At 38.1% G+C, this 23,171-nt stretch overlaps 1 protein-coding gene across 1 annotated transcript in view; it reads right to left on the bottom strand.

Moving 5' to 3' along the window:
* KCNU1 (potassium calcium-activated channel subfamily U member 1) overlaps nt 1-20,310 on the bottom strand; it is a 170,009-nt gene extending 149,699 nt beyond the window's left edge. Inside the window, exons 1-2 of the mRNA XM_033230778.1 lie at nt 20,035-20,310; nt 17,229-17,348 (exon numbers count right to left, since the gene is read on the bottom strand). Of these exons, the coding sequence (XP_033086669.1) occupies nt 17,229-17,348; nt 20,035-20,229 (315 nt within the window). The 5' untranslated portion in view covers nt 20,230-20,310. The remainder of the gene's footprint in view (nt 1-17,228; nt 17,349-20,034) is intronic.
* Nucleotides 20,311-23,171: the final 2,861 nt, after the last annotated feature.

Genomic DNA, 23,171 nt, shown 5'->3' with positions numbered 1-23,171 from the left:
TTGGATAAAACCTTTGGCAGCCTTCATGACATTTCAGGTTAATTTTAGGTAATTTAACATCCCTCCAGTTATTTCTTGTTTCCAAACGATCCAGCTCTTGAACATGTTCAGTCCAGTGTAATTCTAATAATGAAACTCTGGATTTTTATTTAGGATTAAATCTTCTCTTAATTTTAGCTCAGATATTCCTTGGGTGGGCAATATTGTATATTGTGAAAGGACTCGGTTGCATCTCTATTAACCATTTCTAGGTTGTTATTCCTGGATTCTGCTGACTAGGCTACCACTGACCTCTCCAGAATTGTAGCTCCATCTGGGGAGGGATCAGAAAAGGGAGATGAGAGAAGGAACTTGCTTCTCTGACTGGTGTTAGATCATGGTGCTCACACCCTGGGGCTCTCTGGCCATGAAAGGTCTTTAATGTTTACTTTCATGGTGGTCCCATTGTTCTTTGGAGATTCCAACTGAATTCATGTTCAAATTCCACAAAGATTTCTCTCGCTCCTCTTGTGACCCAAGTACTCTTCTGTTCATCCGTAAGCAACATACACAAAGATCCCTGCCCCCTCATGGACATCACAGCCTGGATGACAAATGAAGATAATTAATATGCAAATCATCTGATATGTTAGAAGTGAAATTCTTTGAAAATAAAACAAAGCAAAATAAAGGGGGAAAATGCAAGGGGAAGAAGGGGAAGAGGGAAGACAATCTTTTTGATTTGTGGTTCCCTTGATTTCTGTGAAGCCTGTTCTCTCACGGCCACTCTTCTCTCACTACTTCCCACCCTCCTATTTTCTGCAGGAGCCCTTATCCTCCCAGATCCCCCATTCAGCTGGTTATAGAAGTCTCTCCCATGTGATTCATGTTTGGCCCATGGAAACTCTTAAGTTTTCTTTGCTCCAACAAACACTGGAAGGGACAGATTATGTCCTGGGTGGCAACTCGTCTGACACAAAGCAGCCAGCCAACAGTGAGCCACAGAGGAGGCACAGACCTGTCCTCTGTGCTCCCAAAGTTCCAAGGAAGGCAAATTGAGATTTCTGACTGGTCCCTCTTCAGCTTCCTGTTCTAAGTTTGAGATGAGGGGAAAAGTACCCTCACATTTCTCCAACAGCGGAGTCCCTTCCAAAAATGCTCTTCTATTTCAAATTTACCCTAGTTTACAAGTGATTGGGTAAGAGGTTAGGCGCTTCAACTGGTTTTCTTTCAAGAGCTTTGTAAGTGGTAGTGCTGGGGTCTCAGGTCTTATTGTAAGTTCCATTTTTGTTTTGTTTTTGGTTTTTTTGAGACGGAGTTTTTCTCTTTTGCCCAGGCTGGAGTGCAGTGGCGCAATCTCGGCTCGCTGTAACCACCGCCTTCCTATTTCAAGCAATTCCCCTGCCTCAGTCTCCTGAGTAGCTGGGATTACAGGCACCTGCCACCACACTTAGTTAATTTTTGTATTTGTAGTAGAGATGGGGTTTCACCATGTTGGCTAGGCTGGTCTTAAACTTCTGACCTCAAGTGATCTGCCTGCCTTGGCCTCCCAGGTGCTGGGATTACAGGCGTGAGCCACGGCGTTTGGCCCGGTAAATTCCATTTAAAAAATCTAGGTTAAGTGTTGATGAAGATAATACTAAGTTTGACGGTCTCATGCAGATATTCAGTTGCAACTGTGGTTTGAAGCTCAGAAAAGTTGTTGGGAGTGGAGATATATATGTGTTTGTGTGTATTTATACACACGTATATACATTTAACAGCAGCATATTGATAATTATTAATAATTTTAATGAAATCCTTTTACTTTTCTTTACATATGATTATGTACATTTTTTTCTCTTATGAAATCCCATAGAAGGTTCAAGTAAAAATCATATATTGACAGATTTCTGGAAAGATGATGGCATACATGCCTTACTTGTACAACCCCTCCAACCCATGGAAATGAACAAAAACATGTAAGTAAATTTAAAAAGAAAAAAATATTGTCAAAACTAAGAATTGAATACCACAAACCCAAAGAACATTACCCAGAAATCATAAGAAACTAACAGCAAAATGTACATTAAAACCAAAAGAAGGCACTGGGAGCTGACAGCTTTGTGGACACTAAGGAGAGGAAAGATCACCTGATGCCCATCAAGCAGACCATCCAGAGACAAAACTCCTTACCTGAGGAATTACAAGTAATTGGGCTTTCTTATTACCTAAAGCAGGCATCTGGTTCCATGTTTCTTTCCCCCAAATTTACAAGTAACCAGAATTTCTATACATCTCTGGATTGCATGCATGTCGAAACTCATCGCGCAACCCTTGTTGACATCAAGGCACCACGATGTCTACAAATGTAATCATTTATGCAGACCTATGGGCTAATATGGTTCAAATTTCCCTTAAGCTCCTGCTTTAAGGTCCCAAACACCCCTAAGGAAAAATCCATCTCAGCATACTCAGTCCTCTTTTGCTGAAGCACCCTGCTGCACACTCAGTCCTGTTTTGTCAAAGCACCTTGGTGCCCACTCAGTCCTGTTGCTACACACTCAGTCCTGCTTTGCTGAAGCACCTTGCTGCACACTCAGTCCTGTTTTGCTGAAGAATATTGCTGAACTCTACTGCAGTTTTCTTTCCTTCCGATAACACTTTCCTTTTTCAAACCTGTTATACTGTTGTCAGTCATTCTTACCAACTCTCAAGATGAGTACTTTCTGATGCTAGGGCTCTGGCTGACACTGTTCAGTGAGTCGGGTAGAAATGATAGATAATTCTGAGAAGAGCTGTAAATTTCTCACTGGGTTGGAGGAGCTAAATCTGGAAGAGCTGACTGTTCAGAGACGGGTAGAAAGCCCTCTACCTGAGCCATGGAGGCCATGGATTGGAGATGGGGCCATCCAGCTGAAAGTGGTGGAGAGGAGACACCCTGAGGCTGAGTAGTCCTGGAGGAGGAACCTCTTGGCTAGTGGCAACAGTTCTTTTTCTAGGAAGCACATTAGAAAGAAATCAAAGAAAAATTAACTGAAAGAGTGGAGACCTCATCCAGACAGAGCCTTCTTTGTAGAGTTGCTGGCCTCAACCTTATTTCCCACGCTTATCTTTATGAGGAAACACATAGAAACCTGGGACTTTGATTTTCACAACTGGATCTAAAAAACCCTGTTTAGTTAGCGGATAGTTGTGGGGGTCTTGAGATAAGAAACACAATGCAATGCTTTTTAAAAGGGCACCAAGAGTACTCTAAACTTGGGAATATTAACATATCATGGAGAAGTGCCTGTTTTATGAGAAGTATAGGAAAACAGGAGGATCAGGCAAAGAAAGTACATGGAATGACTTTCATGAAAGAGTTAACACAGAATCTGTTACGATTTAACATTTTACAGTTACAATTAGAGTTTCTAGAGAGACTTGAGAGGATATTATACTGATGAAATAAATGCAGCCTACAATCAAAAGGAACAAGAAAAGAATGAGAGAAGTCTTAGGGCAGGAGGGAATGTGACTGACAAAATTGATATCTCAATAGAGGTACTGAATAGCAGAATGGATACTGATGAAAGTGAACTAGAAAAAAGGAATTCCCCAAAACCATCAAGCCCAAAAAAACCGAGATAAAAATTATAATTAAAAGGGCAGGGGCCTGGCACAGTGGCTCATGCCTGTAATCCCAGCACTTTGGGAGGCCGAGGTGGGAGGATCCCCTGAGGTCAGGGGTTCAAGACAGGCCTGACCAATATGGTGAAACCCCATCTCCACTAAAAATACAAAAAAAATAGCCAAGTGTGGTGGCATGCGCTTGTAGTCCCAGCTACTCAGAAGGCTGAAACAGGAGAATTGCTTGAACCCGGGAGGCGGAGATTGCAATGAGCCAAGATTGCACCACTGCACTCCAGCCTGGGTGACAGAGTGATACTCCATAAAATAAATAAACAAATAAATAAAAATAAAAGGCAGGGAGGTTAAATGCAAGAGAAACAACTATAATGGGCATTCTAGAAGGATAAGACAAACACTTCTACTCCCCCCACAAAAAAAAGAATAGCTAAAGAAAAAAGCAAAAGATGATTCCCTGAATTGAAAACTAACCTGAGCCTAGATCAAAAAGGCCCACCAAAACTTGTCAGGGAGGAAACATTGAAAGAAGACACACACACAGCCATATCATGGGGAAATTTCAGATTCTGAAGATAGTCTATACTTTTCTGTATTGGAAAATATAAAAATACAGGTTATCTGCAAACTAAAGAGGGCAAGACTGACTTTGTAATTCTTTCTAATCTGTATCAGTCAGGATCCGGAAGGGAAAGCAGAAGTCACACCAGTCATTTTAAGAGAATTGAATTTTAAAAGTTTATTAAGTAGGATTGGAGGATCAGAAAGGCAAAAAGAGGAATATGGGCATAACTCACTGTGAGCTTCTGCATCCCAGTGCCTGGGGGATCAACAAAAAAAAGGTTGGAATTCTCAAAATTTAGTAGTTTAAAAGAGGTGCTCTTTGGAGTTGGGATTCAGACTGTCGATGATAAGAGTCAAACTCTGTAAAATATTTGAAGAGATTTATTCTGAGCCAAATATGAGTGACCATGGCCCGTGACACAGCCCTCAGGGGATCCTGAGAACCTGTGCCCAAGGTGGTCAGCGTGCAGCTTGGTTTTATACATTTTAGGGAGGCATGAGACAGCAATCAAATACATTTAAGAAATACATTGGTTTAGTCTGGAAAGGCAGGACTGAAAGCAGTGGTGGGGAGCTTCCAGGCTATAGGTAAATGTAAACATTTTCTGGTTGACAATTGGTTGAGTTTGTCTGGAGACCTGGGATTGATAGAAAGGAAATGTTCAGGTTAAGGTAAAAGACTGCGGAGACCAAGGTTCTTCTGAAGTCTTATGATAGCTGCCCTTAGAGACAATAGATGACAAATGTTTCCTATCTAGATCTTTAAAACGTGCTGGACTCTTAGTTAAGCTCTTTAGGATTGGGAGGGCCCGGAAGAAAAAGATCTAGCTATGTTAATAGAGATTCTTTACACATGCAAATATTCCCCTACAAAGGACAGCTTTGCAGGGCCATTCAAAATATGGCAAAGAAACATGTTTTGGGGTAAAAATATTTTGACTTTCTTCTTCTGGCATAATGTTATGCCAGTCAGATTGGAAAGTAACTCACAATATATAGGGTTAAATAAAACCTATCGATGAGAATTTACGGTTTGTAGGGCATGACTCCCTACATCCCTTAGATAGGAATTTGGGCAAGATAAAAATAATCAGAACTTAGTCCTCAAGACCTAAGAGGAAGGATCCTGGCACAGACGGTAATTGTGCCTCTGCAGCGATGCTGTGAGCTGTTTGTGGCAATGTTGGAAGAAAAAAATGAAAACAAGAACCAAGTACAACAACTGGACTAAAAATCTGTTGAGTAGGTGGGACTGAAAGGAACAGACACAAAACACAGAAGCAACAAACAACTCCCTTTTCTGACCTCTAGGCTTCCTGCCTCGTCTTGTACTCCCTATTGGCAGAGTCTAGGAGCAAGTTTACAGAAGAGACACACTTGCTGAGTTCTGGCCCCGCCTCACAAAACAGAGGAGAGAGGCTACATTGGCAGCCGCTAAACAATAGCTTAGTACCTGGCATGTGGCCCTAAGTGCTAGAAAACACTGGAGCAGCTTTTACAGAGTTTTAGGAAAAACAGATTGTAAGCCAAGAATTCTAAACTCAACCACATTGTTGTTTACTTGTAAGAGCGAAAAAAAAAAAAAAAAAACCTTTTGGACACTCAAAGCTTCAGAAAGTATACTACCCACACTTCTCCATGGCAAATGAATATGAGCACTTCTTAAAAAAAAAAAAAAAAAGAAGAAGAAAAATTCAGAAAGAAATAGTATGTTGTGTAAGAAAAACTGGTACATAATAAAACTGATAAAATTAGGTTTTAGTGTAATTTTAGACTTTAAAGCAAATGTTAAGAAGAAATCATACTACATGTATAATGCTACCTGACCTCCCCTGCAATTATTCTCATACAAAAGGAGCATATAGATACAACAAACACACAAAGATACACAGAGAAATATAGGGCAGATAGTTTGTTCTGCATTTGATTTACATAATGTGTATAATAGTCTATTAAAATTAAATTAGCCACATTAGAGGATGCCAAAAAATAAATTAAAGTAATAAAAAAATAAAGTAAAAATGTAAATATCAGCCAATGGTCAGTGCTTACTCTGCCTTGAGTGGTTTACATGTATTATGATAGAATTCTCCTTGCAACACTCTAATGGGTGTTATTATAACCTCCTTTATATTCATATTATGTGAATGAATTCCAATTTAGAAAAATTAACTCACTCGAGATTACATACTAGGAAGTGGAGACGTGAGTGTTTGAGCCGAAATCTCCTGAAATTCACAATCACCATGTAGCTCTGCCTCTCCAGTGAAATAGGAAATTCAGACCCTAGCAGAGCTCCTAGTGTGTGTCCAATACCTGTTCTCTCTTTCTTTGCTAACTGATCTCCGGTTTGTTTGTTTAAGCCACTAATATTTAGATATTCTATCATGCAGTACATTTAATCTCTAAATATAATACAAAGGCCAATAAAATAGATCACCATAAAGGAAAATGATCACATTCTCCTGGCAAATTAAAAAATAAATGTACTTTTAAATCAACACAAGAACAAAAATCCAGCTATATGACACTTCCAAGAGACATACTTAAGAGGAAATAAGAACGAAAGATTGAAAGAGAGCTGGGCAAAGATATCCCAGTAGGAATAAAATGAAAACAGGAGGATTAATGTTACATGCGAATATTGCATTCTAAAATATTCCAGCAAAAGCAAAACAAAGCCAAAAATAATACAAAATTTGGCAAAAATGGATATTTCATATTGATAAAAGGCACTATCAACCAAGAAGATGCAATAGGTGACTTTGTATATCAGTGGATATCATATAAGAATGTATCATTCAAAATCTGCTGGAAATACATGACAGTCAATAAAACTAAAAAGTTATAAATGAAGCTTTCTGACATGTCCCTTTCAATCATTCAGCAAATAATTAAGGATATGGAAAACACATATAACATAATTAGTATTGCTTATACATCAAATAGATAATATAAAGTCTTTCAAAATTCCATTACATGGTAGTAAAAATTGATCATGTACTGGACAACAAAGAATTTCTCCATAAATTCTGTGAAGTAGAAATCATAAAAGCTTTGACATTCTTGGACCATAAATTTCTACCGAAGTAGAAAAGATAGCCACTCTATCCCCAATCGAAAACCCCTCCATCCAAGGAAAGTGAAAGCATACAGCATTTCTCTAAATAGATCATGAATCAAACAAGAAATCAAAATTAAAATTTAAACAACTTAAAAGATGAAGTATGCATCAATAAAAATAAGAGCATTACTTGCCAGAGTCTCTGAGATATAGCCAAAGAAGTACTCCAAGGAAAAATTCTGATAAAATTAATTTCAACTCAAGAAATTGGAAAATGTGGCCAGCCCAGATGGCTGTTTCCACGGTGAAGGCTGTGCAAGATGGTGGGACCTAACCTGGGCTTGTGGTGCTGTCCTGCGCCTCTGGGCTAAGTTGAGGGAGATGATGAATCTCTGGTCCTGAATATGGGGATACCCAGACTGACAACAAATATTATCCAAGCCCACGGCCAAGCTCATCCAGAGGGCAAAGGATGAGCTGGATCTCAGAAAGACACTCATCAAAGCTGCCCCAGTCAAGAACACAAGCTCTGTGTTGGAAGATCCAGTGGTCCAGTGAATTCATCAACACGATGTTGGAAGGAGGAAGTCAAGTACAGCCAGATCCTTTAGGACACAGACTCAGGGAACTATGGACAGAGTAAGTTTGGAAAGTATCACGCAGCTTCTGCAAAGGAAGGGGTAAGTGTCCAGCCCAACCCCCACACCACCTTCCACCAACCACTGAGAAATTTTCCTGAAGTGCCAGCCTGGGATGGATCAGGTACATACCCTCCAGGGGGCCATTTCTACCAAGTCCCTGTGCCCCTCATTGACCAGCCACTTCCTGGCTTTAAAGTGGATGATTACTGACAGCATGGACAAGGCATGAATGTGGATGTCAGATGTGAGGGGGGTTACTGCTAGAACTGCTGGGTATCTGCAATCAGGGTCAGTGATTAAGAGTAAGTGCCAAGTACATGAGACTTCCAAGACTAGTCACTGCTGGTAACAGAGGCAGGTAGAGGCTCCAGGGGGAAGGAACCCAGGCCCCTCTGCCAAAGCTAACAGTGTGAGCCACTGCCACTGAAAACCTGTGCTGAGGATGTTATTTTTTAATTTAATTTAATTTTTTTTTTTAGATGGAGTCTGGCTCTGTCGCCCAGGCTGGAGTGCAATGGCCGGATCTCAGCTCACTGCAAGCTCCACCTCCCAGGTTTACGCCATTCTCCTGCCTCAGCCTCCCGAGTAGCTGGGACTACAGGCACCCGCCACCTCGCCTGGCTAGTTTTTTTGTATTTTTTTTTAGTAGAGACGGGGTTTCACCATGTTAGCCAGGATGGTCTCGATCTCCTGACCTCGTGATCCGCCCGTCTCGGCCTCCCAAAGTGCTGGGATTACAGGCTTGAGCCACCGCGCCCGGCCGAGGATGTTATTTTTAAACAGCAAGCTTCATAAGAGCCGTTGAGCAATGTGTTTATTACCCATTAATCCTTTTTGCCCTGTGGGCTAGAATTAGCTCTCCCTGCCCCACCTCCTTGCAAAGAGGAAACGTGGATTTGGGGATTCCTCTCAAGAAACTTAGGGCCCAACCAGACTTCCCTTTCCTCAGCTTGGGATGGACTTTTGTTTTTTATGGTTTTGTTTTTGTTGAGACAGGGTTTTGCTCTGTTGCCCAGGCTGGAGTGGGTGGTGCAATCTCAGCTCACTGCAGCCTCAGCCTCCTGGGCTCAGGTAATCCTCCTACCTCAGCCTCTCAATTAAATAGCTGGGACCACAGGTGTGCGTCACCATGCCTAGGTAATTATATTTTTATTTTTTGTACAAATGAGGTCTCACTATGTTGCCAGGCTGGTCTCAGGCTCCTAGGCTCAAGTGATTCTACTGCCTCAGCCTCCCAAAGTCCTGGGATTATAGGAATGAACCACCATGCCTGGCCAGGATGGACTTTTGGATGGTAAGAGGAAGCAGTTTGGGTATCAGAAAAAGTTTACGAGAAAATGCTTATTCTGAACTGGTGGTGTAGCATGTGATACATTCGTATAACTGACTAGAGGGGGAGAAAAGGAAAATTAAGGTAAATTGGAAAAAACCATATTAAAATTAAGAAGGCTAAGGAAGATATTAATTACACATATATGTGCGTGTATAAATTGTACACACACACTGAAGTATATATACATTGTGTATATATATAAACACACATATATCTATGTAGAATTAATGAATAAAGCTACTTTTCTCCATGAGACTAATGAAACATATACATCTCCAGAAAGGCTAAATGAGACCAAAAGGAAGGAAAATGACCCATGAGGAAAGGGGAAGAAGGGTGCAAATTAGAGAAAAAGAGGCATACCAAACAAAAGCAAAAAAAAGGTTCTTTCTAATCAAAGCTGTAATTTAATCTGTGGGGCTGTCAAGGAGACAAAGTTGTCTTCTCTCTGTTGGCTCCTCTTCTTTGGAAAATGACTTGTAACTTGCTTTCATGTAAAACCAAGGTGACTATATTATTTATTGTCCAAATATATAGACTTTTTTTTTTTTTTTTTTTGAGACAGAGTCTCACTCTGTCACCCAGGCTGGAGTGCAGTGGCACAATCTCAACTCACTGCAACCTCTGCCTCCCAGGTTCAAGTGATACTTCTGCCTCAGTCTCCTGATTAGCTGGGATTACAGGCGAGCGCTACCACGCCTGGCTAATTTTTGCATATTTAGTAGAGATGGGGTTTCACCATGTTGGTCTCAAACTCCTGACCTCATGATCCGCCTGCCTCGGCCTCCCAGAGTGCTGGGATTACAGGCATGAACCACTGTACCTGGCCATACACAGATTTTTAAGAATAAAAGAGGCTCTATTAACAATTACACTAGGACAACTAGCAGAAATCTGCGTTTATGATCATCCTAGTTACAACATAAAATGTCATGTTGATTACTAATTACTGCTTAATGCCTCTAACAAATATTATTTCCAGTAGTAAACAAATGGAAAAATGGGACAGCAGGTTTGAAATCTCAAGATAGGTTCAAGAAACTCAAAGGGAATCTAAATTTCCTGACATCTGCCTCAAAATATTATTTTGTATATTTTTTTCTGGATTGAATTGTCATGATAATTTTTATTAAACAATATATTATAAGCTGATCATTGCAAAACATAAAAAGTAAAATTTTATAAAAAATTCACCCACAAGATGGACTTTTCAAATTAACGTAGGTATTTATAGATATCACTTATTGTTAGAATGAGACAGGGTTCAACATCAATATTAGTCATTGTTTACGTTTATAGATATAAGTCCTGAGATATTTTCTTTATGAAAATATTAATAACAATACCTATATATGCTTATTATATGCACAGCCTATGTATATTTTACACTTATTAACTCATGTAATAATGACAACACTACAGTAATGATTACAATGTTAACTCATTCTTATGTTTTAGCTTGTTTATTGAAATCTATAGATAGTATTTTTCATCCCCACTTTATAATTTTTACATTGTATTTCTATGAGATACGTGTCAGTTTCCTCATTTAAAAAGGAGGTAATGATAGTGCCTCTCTTGAAAAACGGATTGTGAAATGGTAGTGGGGGAAAGGAAAGTGAGCATGTGGAGTTCGCAGCTTCATCAATGTTAGGAAGTAGAACCAAGGAAAGTTGGAGAACTGTTCCACCTGCTGACCCCTCAGAAACCTGTTGGCATCCCTCCCTTTCTTGCGGGGTGTATCCCTATTTGAAGACAGGATCTATGGACTAACCTGAATTCAGACCTAATTTTACCTCCACTGGCTTCACTGGCCATTCACTTTACTACTCTCCATAAAGAAGTGCCACAAGAAGTAACACATTATTTCAAAATTTATATTTATAGATACAATTATGGGAGGACGAGAGTATCCCAAGTGTCCTGAACACCTAAATAAAATAAATCTGACAATGTTGCTGAGAATTTGCAGAGCTTTGAAGGAAGAAACTCATGGCAGTAGGTACTTGCTTCTGGGGATAGGGGTAAGGAAGGAATTTAGTTTTTACCTTGTACTTTTAAAATATTGTATCAGGTGCATGAAAAGATAAACAATAATATCCATAAATGATCAGTGCAGAAAAAAACATAAACAAGGTAATCATCTGCCAAAAACATTTCTAGGAAGGTAGTGTAGTGTTTCCTGCCAGTGTTTTCTTTATTCATATGATAGTGATCTCTAAACTGTATTCTCATCATATATATCAAAGTACATTCTTGATGCTTGATGGTATATTCAATATAAAATATGGATGAAGAAAAGGAAGTGGAAAAAAAACAAAGATAAAGATACAGCTTATCTCAAGGTGGTGGAAAAGGTTTATTTTATTTTCACATAATGCATATAAAATTTGAAGAAACTGATCTTTTCCAATATGTTTTATGTTTTTCTTATTTTTTTCCCTAGAGGTTGCATTACATTAGGAAAATGAGCAAAAAACAGCAAAATAAGTTATTTAGTCATTCCAAACACCATTTTTGAAATATTCTTTCCCATTTCCAAATGAATTATGATGCTTTATTTGTGCATTTATTTCTTCTTTATACTAAGGTTGACAACTGTTGTTGTTGCTAGGGGCTTAATTTATCTACAGAGAGGATTACATGTTCACAGAAAAGGTTATGCATTTACAGAAAGGATTTAAGGCAGAATATAAAAACACAAATGCTAGATTACCTGAAAGAAAAAAAAAAAAAAAAAAAGAGATGCCAGAGAAGCCAGAAAAACAGAATGTGAACATACAGTAGTGCTTAGGATGATGCTAAAAATAGATACACTTGCTAAAAATAAGCCATAATTTTGGTTTTACATTTTCTAGCCACAAAGCAATAGAGAATTACAGTCAGTTACATAATTAACCACAACACAAAATCTCAAGAAGGAATAAGATAATTGTTTGAGAATAGGATCGTATTTGGAACTAAATTTAGAAGAAAATTTTTTTTCTGCAGGTAGTTGATGTAACACATCTAACCCATAAATGCACTAAACATCAAACCCATAGATGCTACAGAGTTGATCAACACCTTGTCATTCTATTAGTATTAATAATATAGGAAGACCTCTAGAGGACATGCTTTTTTGAAGGGAATCTTTTTATTTTACTGTTGGAGTTCCCTTCTCACGTTCCTTCTTTCTCTTTTCCTCTTTCTCCTTTTCCTTTTTTTTTTTTTTCCATCTTCCTAGTTTCCTCTTCCTCCTTCTTCCTTTTCTTAGACTTCTATTGAGTGGTTGCCCATGTATTCTCCCTCAAAGTATTAAGGGCATTAGTTTTTAGGGTATATAAAATTTGCTATTTGGGGGGATTTTCATGTAAGTACTGTGTCTTCATTGGAAAAGAAAATGTAATGCTTTCTTTTCCATGACCTGGAGCTGTTTAATTAGCATTAGAGATATCTACCCCTTGACGGTTTTATAGACTAGTCCTTGAAATCATCCAAGTCTCTCCTCAAAGGGGCAAAAAGGGAGGGTGATGATGATTATGGGTCTTTGACAACTTTGTTTTTTCCAGATACTGGTCTGTTTGAATTTCTCCTTTTATGGACAATTTTGGTAATTCATATTATAGTAAGAAATCATCTAGTTTTCAAAATTAATTGCATATATATATTCAATTTCCTTTTTATCTGTACTTATTTTCTCATTTAAATGTCTTATTTCATATATTTGTTCTTTTTCCTTTTTTTTCCTTGTTTATAGACTAGCTATTGATTTCTCTATTTCATTGCTTGAAGTAATTAACTTTTATAATTCATTATTTTCTAACTATCTTTTAAATTTATTCTGCTTAGATTTAATGTTTTTATTCCCTAACTTTTTGCATTTGATACTTAGTTCACTTATTTTAATTACTTTTTCATTTATCAAAATAACTTTTTAATGTTTTACATATGTTGGGGTTATATTTTTGGTGCAGTGATGTTAATGATGTTATATCTTCTTTGTGGTTTGTTACATTTATCATTTCAAAGGTTATGGTTGAATTTTGTTGAATTTAAACTTATGTCATATTAAAATTGTACTCCTAATTTCTACCATTATTTTCCTGGCTTACTTTTGACAATTCCTCTATTTTCAGCCTTTAGTGCCTGTTGAAACTTAAAATATAATCAGACCATGTCAACTCATGCTTTAAGATCTCAGACATCCCTTTATCTTAGAATAGAGTGATTCCCTTTGAGTCTTTTAGCTCCTCCCTATGAATCTTAAGACATTGAGCCATTTTACAGTCTCTTGTAAGACCTCGCTGTCCCCTGCTCTCCATGTCCCTAGCATAGGAGCCTCATAGGCTACATAGGTACTTGTAGTAAACTCTTGTGGCACTCTTTGACTCCATAATTCTATTCTCTCAATCTGGAACTCTATTCCCTTAATTCTTCAATTGCTTTATTCTTTGTCATCATGCTTCAGCTCAAATCTTAACTTTTAAGAGATTTTTTCTATCATCACGGTGATCTAACTCCGTAACAACCATACCTCACAAACACTTCACTCACATTTCCCTCATGGCATTCCTTATCTGAATTTATCTTATTTACATATGTATGTAATTTTCATATCTACCTTCACTAGAATTTAAGTTTCTTAAATGCAAGTTTCTTGCCTGAATTCTCCACTATACCTAGAGTGTTTGCCTAGCATGTACTTGGCAAACAATAAATATTTGTTGAAAGAAGTAAAAGAACGTCCAACACTATGTTGAATAGGAGTGGTGAGAGAGGGCATCCTTGTCTTATGCCAGTTTTCAAAGGGAATGCTTCCAGTTTTTGCCCATTCAGTATGATATTGGCTGTGGGTTTATCATAAATAGTTCTTATTATTTTGAGATACGTTCTATCAATACTGAATTTATTGAGAGTTTTTAGCATGAAGGGCTGTTGAATTTTGTCAAAGGCCTTTTCTGCATCTATTAAGATAATCATGTGGTTTTTGTTTTTGGTTCTGTTTATATGCTGGATTACATTTATTGATTTGTGTATGTTGAACCAGCCTTGCATTCCAGGGATGAAGCCCACTTGATCATGGTGGATAAGCTTTTTGATGTGCTGCTGAATTCGGTTTGCCAATATTTTATTGAGGATTTTTGCATCAATGTTCATCAGGGATACTGGTCTAAAATTCTCTTTTTTTGTTGTATCTCTGTCAGGCTTTGGTATCAGGATGATGTTGGCCTCGTAAAATGAATTAGGGAGGATTCCCTCTTTTTCTATTGATTGGAATAGTTTCATAAGGAATGGTACCAACTCCTCCTTGTACTTCCGGTAGAATTCGGCCGTGAATCCATCTGGTCCTGGACTTTTTTTGGTTGGTAGGCTATTAATTATTGCCTCAATTTCAGAGCCTGCTATTGGTCTATTCAGGGATTCAGCTTCCTCCTGGTTTAGTCTTGGAACTAGAAAAACCATTTGACCCAGCCATCCCATTACTGGGTATATACCCAAAGGATTATAAGTCATGCTGCTATAAAGACACATGCACATGTATGTTTATTGCAGCACTATTCACAATAGCAAAGACTTGGAATCAACCCAAATGTCCATCAATGACAGACTGGATTAAGAATTTGTGGCACATATATACCATGGAATACTAGGCAGCCATAAAAAAGGATGAGTTTGTGTCCTTTGTAGGGACATGGATGCAGCTGGAAACCATCATTCTCAGCAAACTATCACAAGAACAGAAAACTAAATACCACATGTTCTCACTCATAGGTGGGAATCAAACAATGAGATCACTTGGACACAGGAAGGGGAACATCACACACCGGGTCCTATTGTGGGGAGTGGGTAGGGGGGCGGATAGCATTAGGAGATATACCTAATATAAATGACGAGTTAATGGGTGCAGCACACCAACATGGCACATGTATACATATGTAACAAACCTGCACGTTATGCACATGTACCCTAGAACTTAAAGTATATATTAAAAAAAAGGAGTAAAAGAATTACAAAGGAAGGAAAGAAGGATAGAAGGAAGGAAGCCTCCCTTTTAAGCCATTTTATTCTCTTAAAACTGTACTTGGGATCTCTAAGAGGCTCAGTTTTGCCTTTCAATGCTAGAGTACTTTTTTTAGGTGTGGTCTCTTTCTGTCGCCCAGGCTGGAGTGCAGTGGCGTGATCACAGTTCACTGCAGCACTGCAGCCTTGGCCACTCAAACAATCCTCCTACCTCAGCCTCCTGAGTAGCTGGGACCACAGGTGCAGGCCAACATACTGAGTTAACTTTTAAATTACTTGTAGAGGTGAGGTCTTGCTATGCTGCTCAGGCTGGTCTTGATCTCCTGGGATCAAGCAATCTTCCTGCTCTGCCTCTCAAAGTGCTAGATTACAGGCATGACCCACTGCACCTGGCCTGAAGTATTTATTCTAATCTAAGCTTTACTCCTTGCCTCCTGCTGTTCCAACTAGATAATCACCAGCTGTTATAGGTTAAAATAATACAGTTTCCCTTTGTTAAATAAGTAATTTTTATTGGTATGTAATTTTTCATCATTCCTTTCCCACCCACTTCCCATATGCAATGCTCATATGATGGATGTTGTAAGTTCCCTTCTCCCTCACCCTAGTGACCTTTAATAATTTATTCCCAAAGTTTCTCACACAAACATGACTTGAACACTTGAAGAACATTGAATCCTAACCAAGAAATCCTTGATATCATCAGAGAGAATTACAAAATCCTTCTGCAATGGGTCATACCCACAGAGATTTCAGGAAAAGAGATCAAAAACTTTAGAAGACAGAAAAAGGAGAGGCACATTTCCAGATGACTCAACATTCCCTGCAGCTTTTATGAAAGCAGTTTTACTTAATACTTCCAACCAAGCGTTAGCAATGTATGAGATCGGAATTAAACAGTAACTGGAAAAGGGCCATGTTTTTGCTAGTCATAAAAAACAGAGGATAATCTTTAGCTCACATGAACCTACTTTCATTATAAGACCATCTGATGGCAGCAGACCTCTAATTACAAATTTCATCTTTTCATATTTTAGATCAAACTACACTACTGAAAGGATGATCAATGCAATCTTCATTTACAGGGCATCTGCTGTATCCAGATAATGGGAAATAAACAGTTCCATGACATAGTATGGACAGGAGCTCACTGTACTCTGAGAGAGACAGGCATGTGCACAGATAATTTTAATAGCAATGCTCAAAAATATTAAAGAAGCTAGAGGAGGAGCTCTTAACTTAATAAAGAGGTAAGGTTAGGATGCCCCAAAGAGATGATGCCCAAAGTGAGATTTAATATGTTCAAATTACCGAGGTTAAAATAGGAAGTAGAGGGATAAATATTATAGAGGGACATTAAAGGCTAGTTTGCATAATGATATAAAGAGGTCTACTGAAATCAAAGGAGAGGAAAGTAGCTATACATTTCAGGTCTGATTAGTTTACTAAACATTTTTTGAAAATATCTATGTGCGCACCCATCTGCATATGTAAAGAGAACCAAATGCTCACAACTATTGCCCTAACAAAGCTTTCTTCCTTGTGGAAAGACTGACAATAAATATAAAATATAATTATAATATATAATTAGTAATTATATAATTATACATATATAATTAATTAGTAAATATATAATATCATAATTACTATTTATAAATATGATTAGTAATTAACTATAATTAGTAAGACTAATTATTAATAATTATATAATTATTCCATATAATATAATTACATGTTATTACAGATTATTATATACTATTAATTATATAACATTATTAATAATATATCATAGATTTACATAATATATAATAATATAATACAATTATTAGTAATTATAGTCACTGCAGATATAAAGCAAGATAATGGGTAAAGAGCAGTAGACACAGGGAGGTGGGGACAGGGAGGTGGTGATATTATAGATAAGACGACCAAAGGAACATCAGTTGCTTACCTAGGGAATCAATTGATTTATACTGACTATAATCACACCTATGGCTAAAGTTTGTTAGCAAGCTAACACTGAAAATGTACTTACCAACACTTGCCCCACAAAGGTCTGGGCTGAAAGCAACATTTCTATACGATCACGAAATTGTCCCTGGAAGTGGAGGCTTCTTACATGGTTCCTAGCGACGCTACCTGATGTGAACAGTTCCTACAATCGAGAGAAAGAAATTGACAATGTGAGCTGGATCTGAGAGAAAGAAATCTGTTTTACTTACGTTGATAGAGCCTCTTGTGATGGTATCAGTCGAAAATCACTCTACCTTCTCCAAACCAGGGAACCCTGAAGTTGCTTATTCAATATTTCATAATATGGATTTTACTGGATTTGCATTTTCCTGGTTTTCTGCATAGCTTTTTTTATGCTGAAATTCTGCAGTCTTCCTCTATGTCTTTCTCATGTATACTCAGTCCCAGACCCATCATACTGACATCATTGCAACGATCAGAATTGGGAGCATCATGCTTTCTTCTGCTCTGGGTATAAGTGTAACAGTTTTCATCAAGATATGTGGGCAAAGAAAAAGATTACGAATTGATTTTTTAGATGATTACTTAAGTGTCTGCATTTTGTGAGAGAAGGGGGAAGTTTTCAGCAATTCTGTGTTGCTTTTAGTTTTTTTGGCTGGTGTTATATTCTGAAATTATAATCCTTCCTCACATTTATAGAATGTCTTTACTTATTATATTTAAATGTTACAGTAATCTCATATGATAAAGTTAGGCATGACTAAATAAATTTTATATTGATGTGGAAACCAAGGTATAGAGAAATTAAATGACTTTCCTAATATCAGACAATGAGGAAAGGCTGGGGCCTGAGCTGGCATTCATTGTTTGTTGATAATATTTTAGAACCACCACAAAGAAATACACAAACCAACTAGGACTACCCACACCAAGCTAAATGACTCCCTCTGACTTTCAAAAAAGCTCATTTTATATGAAGCCAGGATTTCCAAAATCACTTAATTTTTCTACTCATATTTTCTGAATGATAAGAAGGGAAGTCTCATTTAAAAACTCCTTAATAAAAGTTTACATCCTGATCAATTATTTGTCCTCTAATACACACGACTCATGTCTGTTTCTAAATGTTGTCTGAGAATTAATTTAAAAAATACTAGGTATGACATTAATATAGAATACTCATTTGAATTCCATCATAAAATTGGAGCTACCTTCTGTGGAAAAACAAATTGGTCTTAAAATATAATAAAATCATATTTATAGATGTAATAAATGTTTTAAATGCACATTTAAGGAGAGAAATTATAACTCTCCAAATAATTTTAAAATGACTCTTCACAGTATACCTAGATTTCTGACTTTTTTTTTTTTTTTTGCATCGGTCCAACTTCTCCAAAGGCTTAGAGAAAAACAGGTCACTCTTAATTTGATGAAACAAAACAAATTATTGAAAACTAACTCAACTTGATCAAACTCTTTCCTCAAGATTCAAAAGCAGAATGGCACAGCATTCTGGTTGCTCAGGCTCACTTCTTGACATTTGCTAAATATTTGTAATTAAAGGATACACCTGGATTGAAGTGTAGACATAAATTACACCCAAAGTAAGAAATGAAAAATATAGGAAATTGACAAATGTACTCTCACATTTTTGTAATCACAGAAAATGAACATAATGGAGAGGAACACTACCTGGAGCAGAAGACTAAGAAGATTTAAAAATCCTACAAATTCAGTTGTGCATTAACAACAACAAAACAAGGTAGAAAACAGGAGGCAGATTCATCATGGCTATTTACCCATAAGTCAGTATCCCAGTATTCTTTCTCCAATTATTGTGCCACTGCTTAAAATCCATAATGTAGAAATAATCAATAGAATAAACTTGTTTAGGAACAAAATCTATAAGCTTCAATATTGGCTAATTTTCAAATATGGAAAACAAAATTCCATATTACCAATAACCTTAAAAATTATCAATTTATAAATTATATTTTCTGTAGGTTTTAGCACTAAATGTTTTAAGCAAATTTTCAGTATTATAATGCACAGGTGAAACGTGTTGTGTTATGGAAATTGCTATAATCTATCAGAGAAAGAAAGTTTGGGAAGCAAAAAATGGAAACAAACTACACAGAGTATAATAAAACTCTCCGTCTTTGGCCTCCGGTAATAGAACATCCATTACACAGCATTTGAGAGCTTTATTTCAAGCTCTTAAGCAATGCCTTATCTGTATAATACATCATTTATCCTCATCATCATCATTTGCCAGCTGTTATTCAACAACATCAACTCCTGCTAAGGTTGTTTGGGTATAAGAAATGTCCTTGCATCTATGCCTGGATAGCACAGGCATGTATGCATGAGCTTCTCTGTGTATGTGCAACTCAATGTGCTGTCTTCACATAGCATACAAAAGACAATGTACACATGTCAGTACATATGCATTATGCATGAACAATTTATGAAAGCAAGGTTGACATTGATGTCTTGTTCCCTTTCACCTCCTTTCTACAACCTAGTACAATTGTCTTGTTAAAATTCAAGATAGAGTCATGGACATAATGTTTATGAACCTTTTTTTCAGAACAGTGACCTCCGTTTCCAGAGCTAACATTAATCATTATCCATACAAGACATTGCTCTTTCCAGTGATGGGAGAGAAAAGAGGCCTGGCCCTGTCTCTTCAGGCTTCAGAATGTGGCCTGAGGTCTGACTTACCACCCTTTCTGAGGCACCAGGCCAGAGAAGCTGACTGTGTTAGCCTGAAAAACTGAATGAAGCTTAGATCTTTTGCTGAACACAAAACTACCCCAAACTCATCTGTAACTTCACACAAAGGGATCCCTAATAAGGAAACTGACCAAGATAATTCCTGTTCCCTTGATGATTTGCCATTTTTTAACAGTTCTCCAGATCAGCCTGAAGATCAGCAGGATGATGAGTCCACTGATGAAGGTCAGAAAGGAGGAGAGAATGAATGCTACTTGGATCTCAGTTGTGCAGGACATTTTCTGCAAGTCTTCCCAAGTTTCATTTCGTAGCTTAGTCTGAAACATGTTCGAGACATCAGTAGAAGGAAGTGCCAGACCATTTGATGACGTCGTGGTCACCTGGTAACAATTCCAGGAATCAGAGTTCACTGTACCACAGTGTTCCAACGTTAGGTGTGATAACCAGTGGGAGGTTCCAGGAACAAGGGTCTGCCAATCCCCCGGTGCCAGCTCATGGTTTGTGAATGAATACACAACTGGAGATGGCTGGAGCCTACAAAATGAATAGTCAAAAAAATCATAATTCTGGATCTGATTGTTATTGACTTTCTCTATGCCTTGAAGAAATCCCATTATCTATAGCAATGATCAGCTGGTTATCAGTTCAGTTAATGCAGTCAGATAATTTCAAATCAACTCCTTTTGAGTGAAACAACAACCAACTATGTGTGTGAATGAGTTGGTTCTCCATCTGGGAGGATGCCACATGCTTAGTAGGCTTGGAAGGACGGAAGAGAGAAGTACTTTAAAGTTTTTGTTTATCCTTTATACAAACGAGCAGATATGCAGAATGAATAAGTCTAGAAGATTCAGTGTACAGAACAAAGAATGTAATTAATAAAATTATTTTGTATTCAAGATTTTTGCTAAAAGAGTAGATTTTAAGGGCTCTTGTTACATGCACACAAAAAAAGATTAACTCCGTGAGATGATAGATATGTGAATTTGCTTGACTACAGTCACTGTTTCACTATGCATAAGTATATTAAAAGAGCATTTTGCATTTATACTCATATGTGGAAGCTAAAACAGTGGATCTCATAAAGATAGAGAGTAGATTCATGGTTACCAGAGGCCGGGAAGGGTGGCTGAGGAAAGAAGTGGGATAAAGAGAAGTTGATTAATGGGTACAAACATTTGGTTTGATAGAAGAAATAACATATAATGTTCTAAAGATCAGTGAGGTGACTAAAGCTTACGATAATCTATTGTACACTTAAAAATAGCTAGAAGAGAAAAATTTGAATGTTTCTAGCATAAAGAAAATACAAATATGTAAGTTGATTGATATCCCAAGTACACTGACTTGATCTGTACAAATTATGTGAACATGTTATCCCACGTGACTTGAAAATATGTGTATCTATTGTGCATCAATCCAAAGAATATCACATTGTACTCCTTAATTACACACAATGAAAATCAAGATTGTTTTGAAACAGAAAAAAAGGGTTTTGTTTATTCTTTACATAAGAAAGGCATAGTATAGAGTGCAGGTATTGAAGAAGGCAATTTAACTAGTGTGCTCATTGGTTGATTGTTATTTCAGCCCATAAATCTGTTCCACTTATCTCTTCTTTATGGAACTCTCTCCTTTCTTGCTTTTATTATTGCCCTGGCAGCAAACCTTTTGGCCCAGCAGAGGTAAAGTTCAGAATGAGAGAAATTTCTTTGATTTTCCCTGATGTTTTCAAAGGTGTAAGAAATGTCATGCCTTTCAGTGTGCACAAGTGGCAGGTGAAATGTCAGAGCCCAGTGGAGGGCCTAGTTCACCCCAGTTATTATGAAGATAACCTAACACCAGGTGAAGAGGCCCAAGAGAAATCATCACACTGTCCTTGGGAGCCCGCCATGACTCCGAGCTGTTTGGCAGGCTGTTTCAGAAGATAACTGTAGCATTTCCTAGAACTGCTGCCACAGTTACATTTCCTGCCTTTAAGCTTACCTATCATTTCTCCAAAATCCTGTCATTGAGCTAGCTGATAACAAAGGGCGGTGTTTAAAAGAACACTGGTCGGGGAGTTAGGAGCCCTGAGTTCCAGCCTAGTCCTTTTGTTAAGTTACTGTGTGATGTCTAACAAGTCATTTTAATTTTCATAGTCTTTTGATTTTATGTGGAAGATAATACCTACTTGGTAGAATTATTGTGGGGATTCAAGAAGGTAATGTGAACATATTTTGAAAAGCATAAAACTCAATATAAGATGACATTAGCCATTTCAGTTCCTTTTTAGAATGGCATTAATTATAAAGAAAGGAGGAGGAAGAAAGTAAAGGAGGGAGAGAAAGAGGAAGGAGAGAGGGAGGGAGGGAGGGAGGGAGGGAGGAAGGGAGGAAGGGAGGAAGGGAGGAGGGAGGAAGGGAGGAGGGAGGAAGGAAGAGAGGGAGGGAGGAAGGAAGAGAGGGAGGGAGGAAGGAAACAAGGAAGGGAGGGAGGGAGGAAGGAAGAGAGGGAGGGAGGGAGGAAGGAAAGAAGGGAGGGAGGGAGGAAGGGAGGAAGGGAGGAGGGAGGAAGGAAACAAGGAAGGGAGGGAGGGAGGGAGGAAGGAAGAGAGGGAGGGAGGAAGGAAAGAAGGGAGGGAGGGAGGAAGGGAGGAAGGGAGGAAGGGAGGAAGGGAGTGAGGGAGGGAGGGAGGGAGGAAGGAAAAAGGGAGAAATCACTTGTTTATCTCTTTCACGTATGTGGGTGTGCGCACGCACACACACACATACACTTACAACTATGTGGACAAGATCAGAGTTTCTAAGCCAAAATTCATCCACATCCTTTACTTAGTATTCTCCCTCTTAAGTAATGATTAATCTATCATTATCACTTTAATTTTCTCATTTTCTTCACTTTTGCTATTTACTATTTATTAGAATGGATAAAAGAAATAGAGACGGCGGCGGGGAGGGTTGCTCAACAGCAACACAGATTTATTGGACAAAGACTTGCAGAGGGGGAACACCAGACAGCGCTGGAGCCCAAGCCCTGCTTATTGACTGGAGCAGTTGTAGGTCTGGACAGGAGAGGTGGGGCAGTATGGGTCACTGCAGGGCAGAATGTGATAAGGGAAGAATTTCCTGCAGTCAGACGGTTAGGCCTGGGACCTGCCAAGATGTTTCTCATGGCCCGAGCCCCTCCTGTGGAATTTTCCACCCGAAGCAGGGTGTGCAAAATGGCAGGGGTTTATAGGATGGCGCTGCTTGGGCTAACACTATTTTCAAAGTATTTTGATTCTGCT

The sequence above is a fragment of the Trachypithecus francoisi genome, unplaced genomic scaffold (genome assembly GCF_009764315.1).
Source record: "Trachypithecus francoisi isolate TF-2019V2 unplaced genomic scaffold, Tfra_2.0 Contig01440, whole genome shotgun sequence".
NCBI lineage: Eukaryota > Metazoa > Chordata > Mammalia > Primates > Cercopithecidae > Trachypithecus > Trachypithecus francoisi.
The sequence above is the reverse complement of the archived record's forward strand: the minus strand, read 5'-3'. Positions and strand labels throughout refer to the sequence as shown.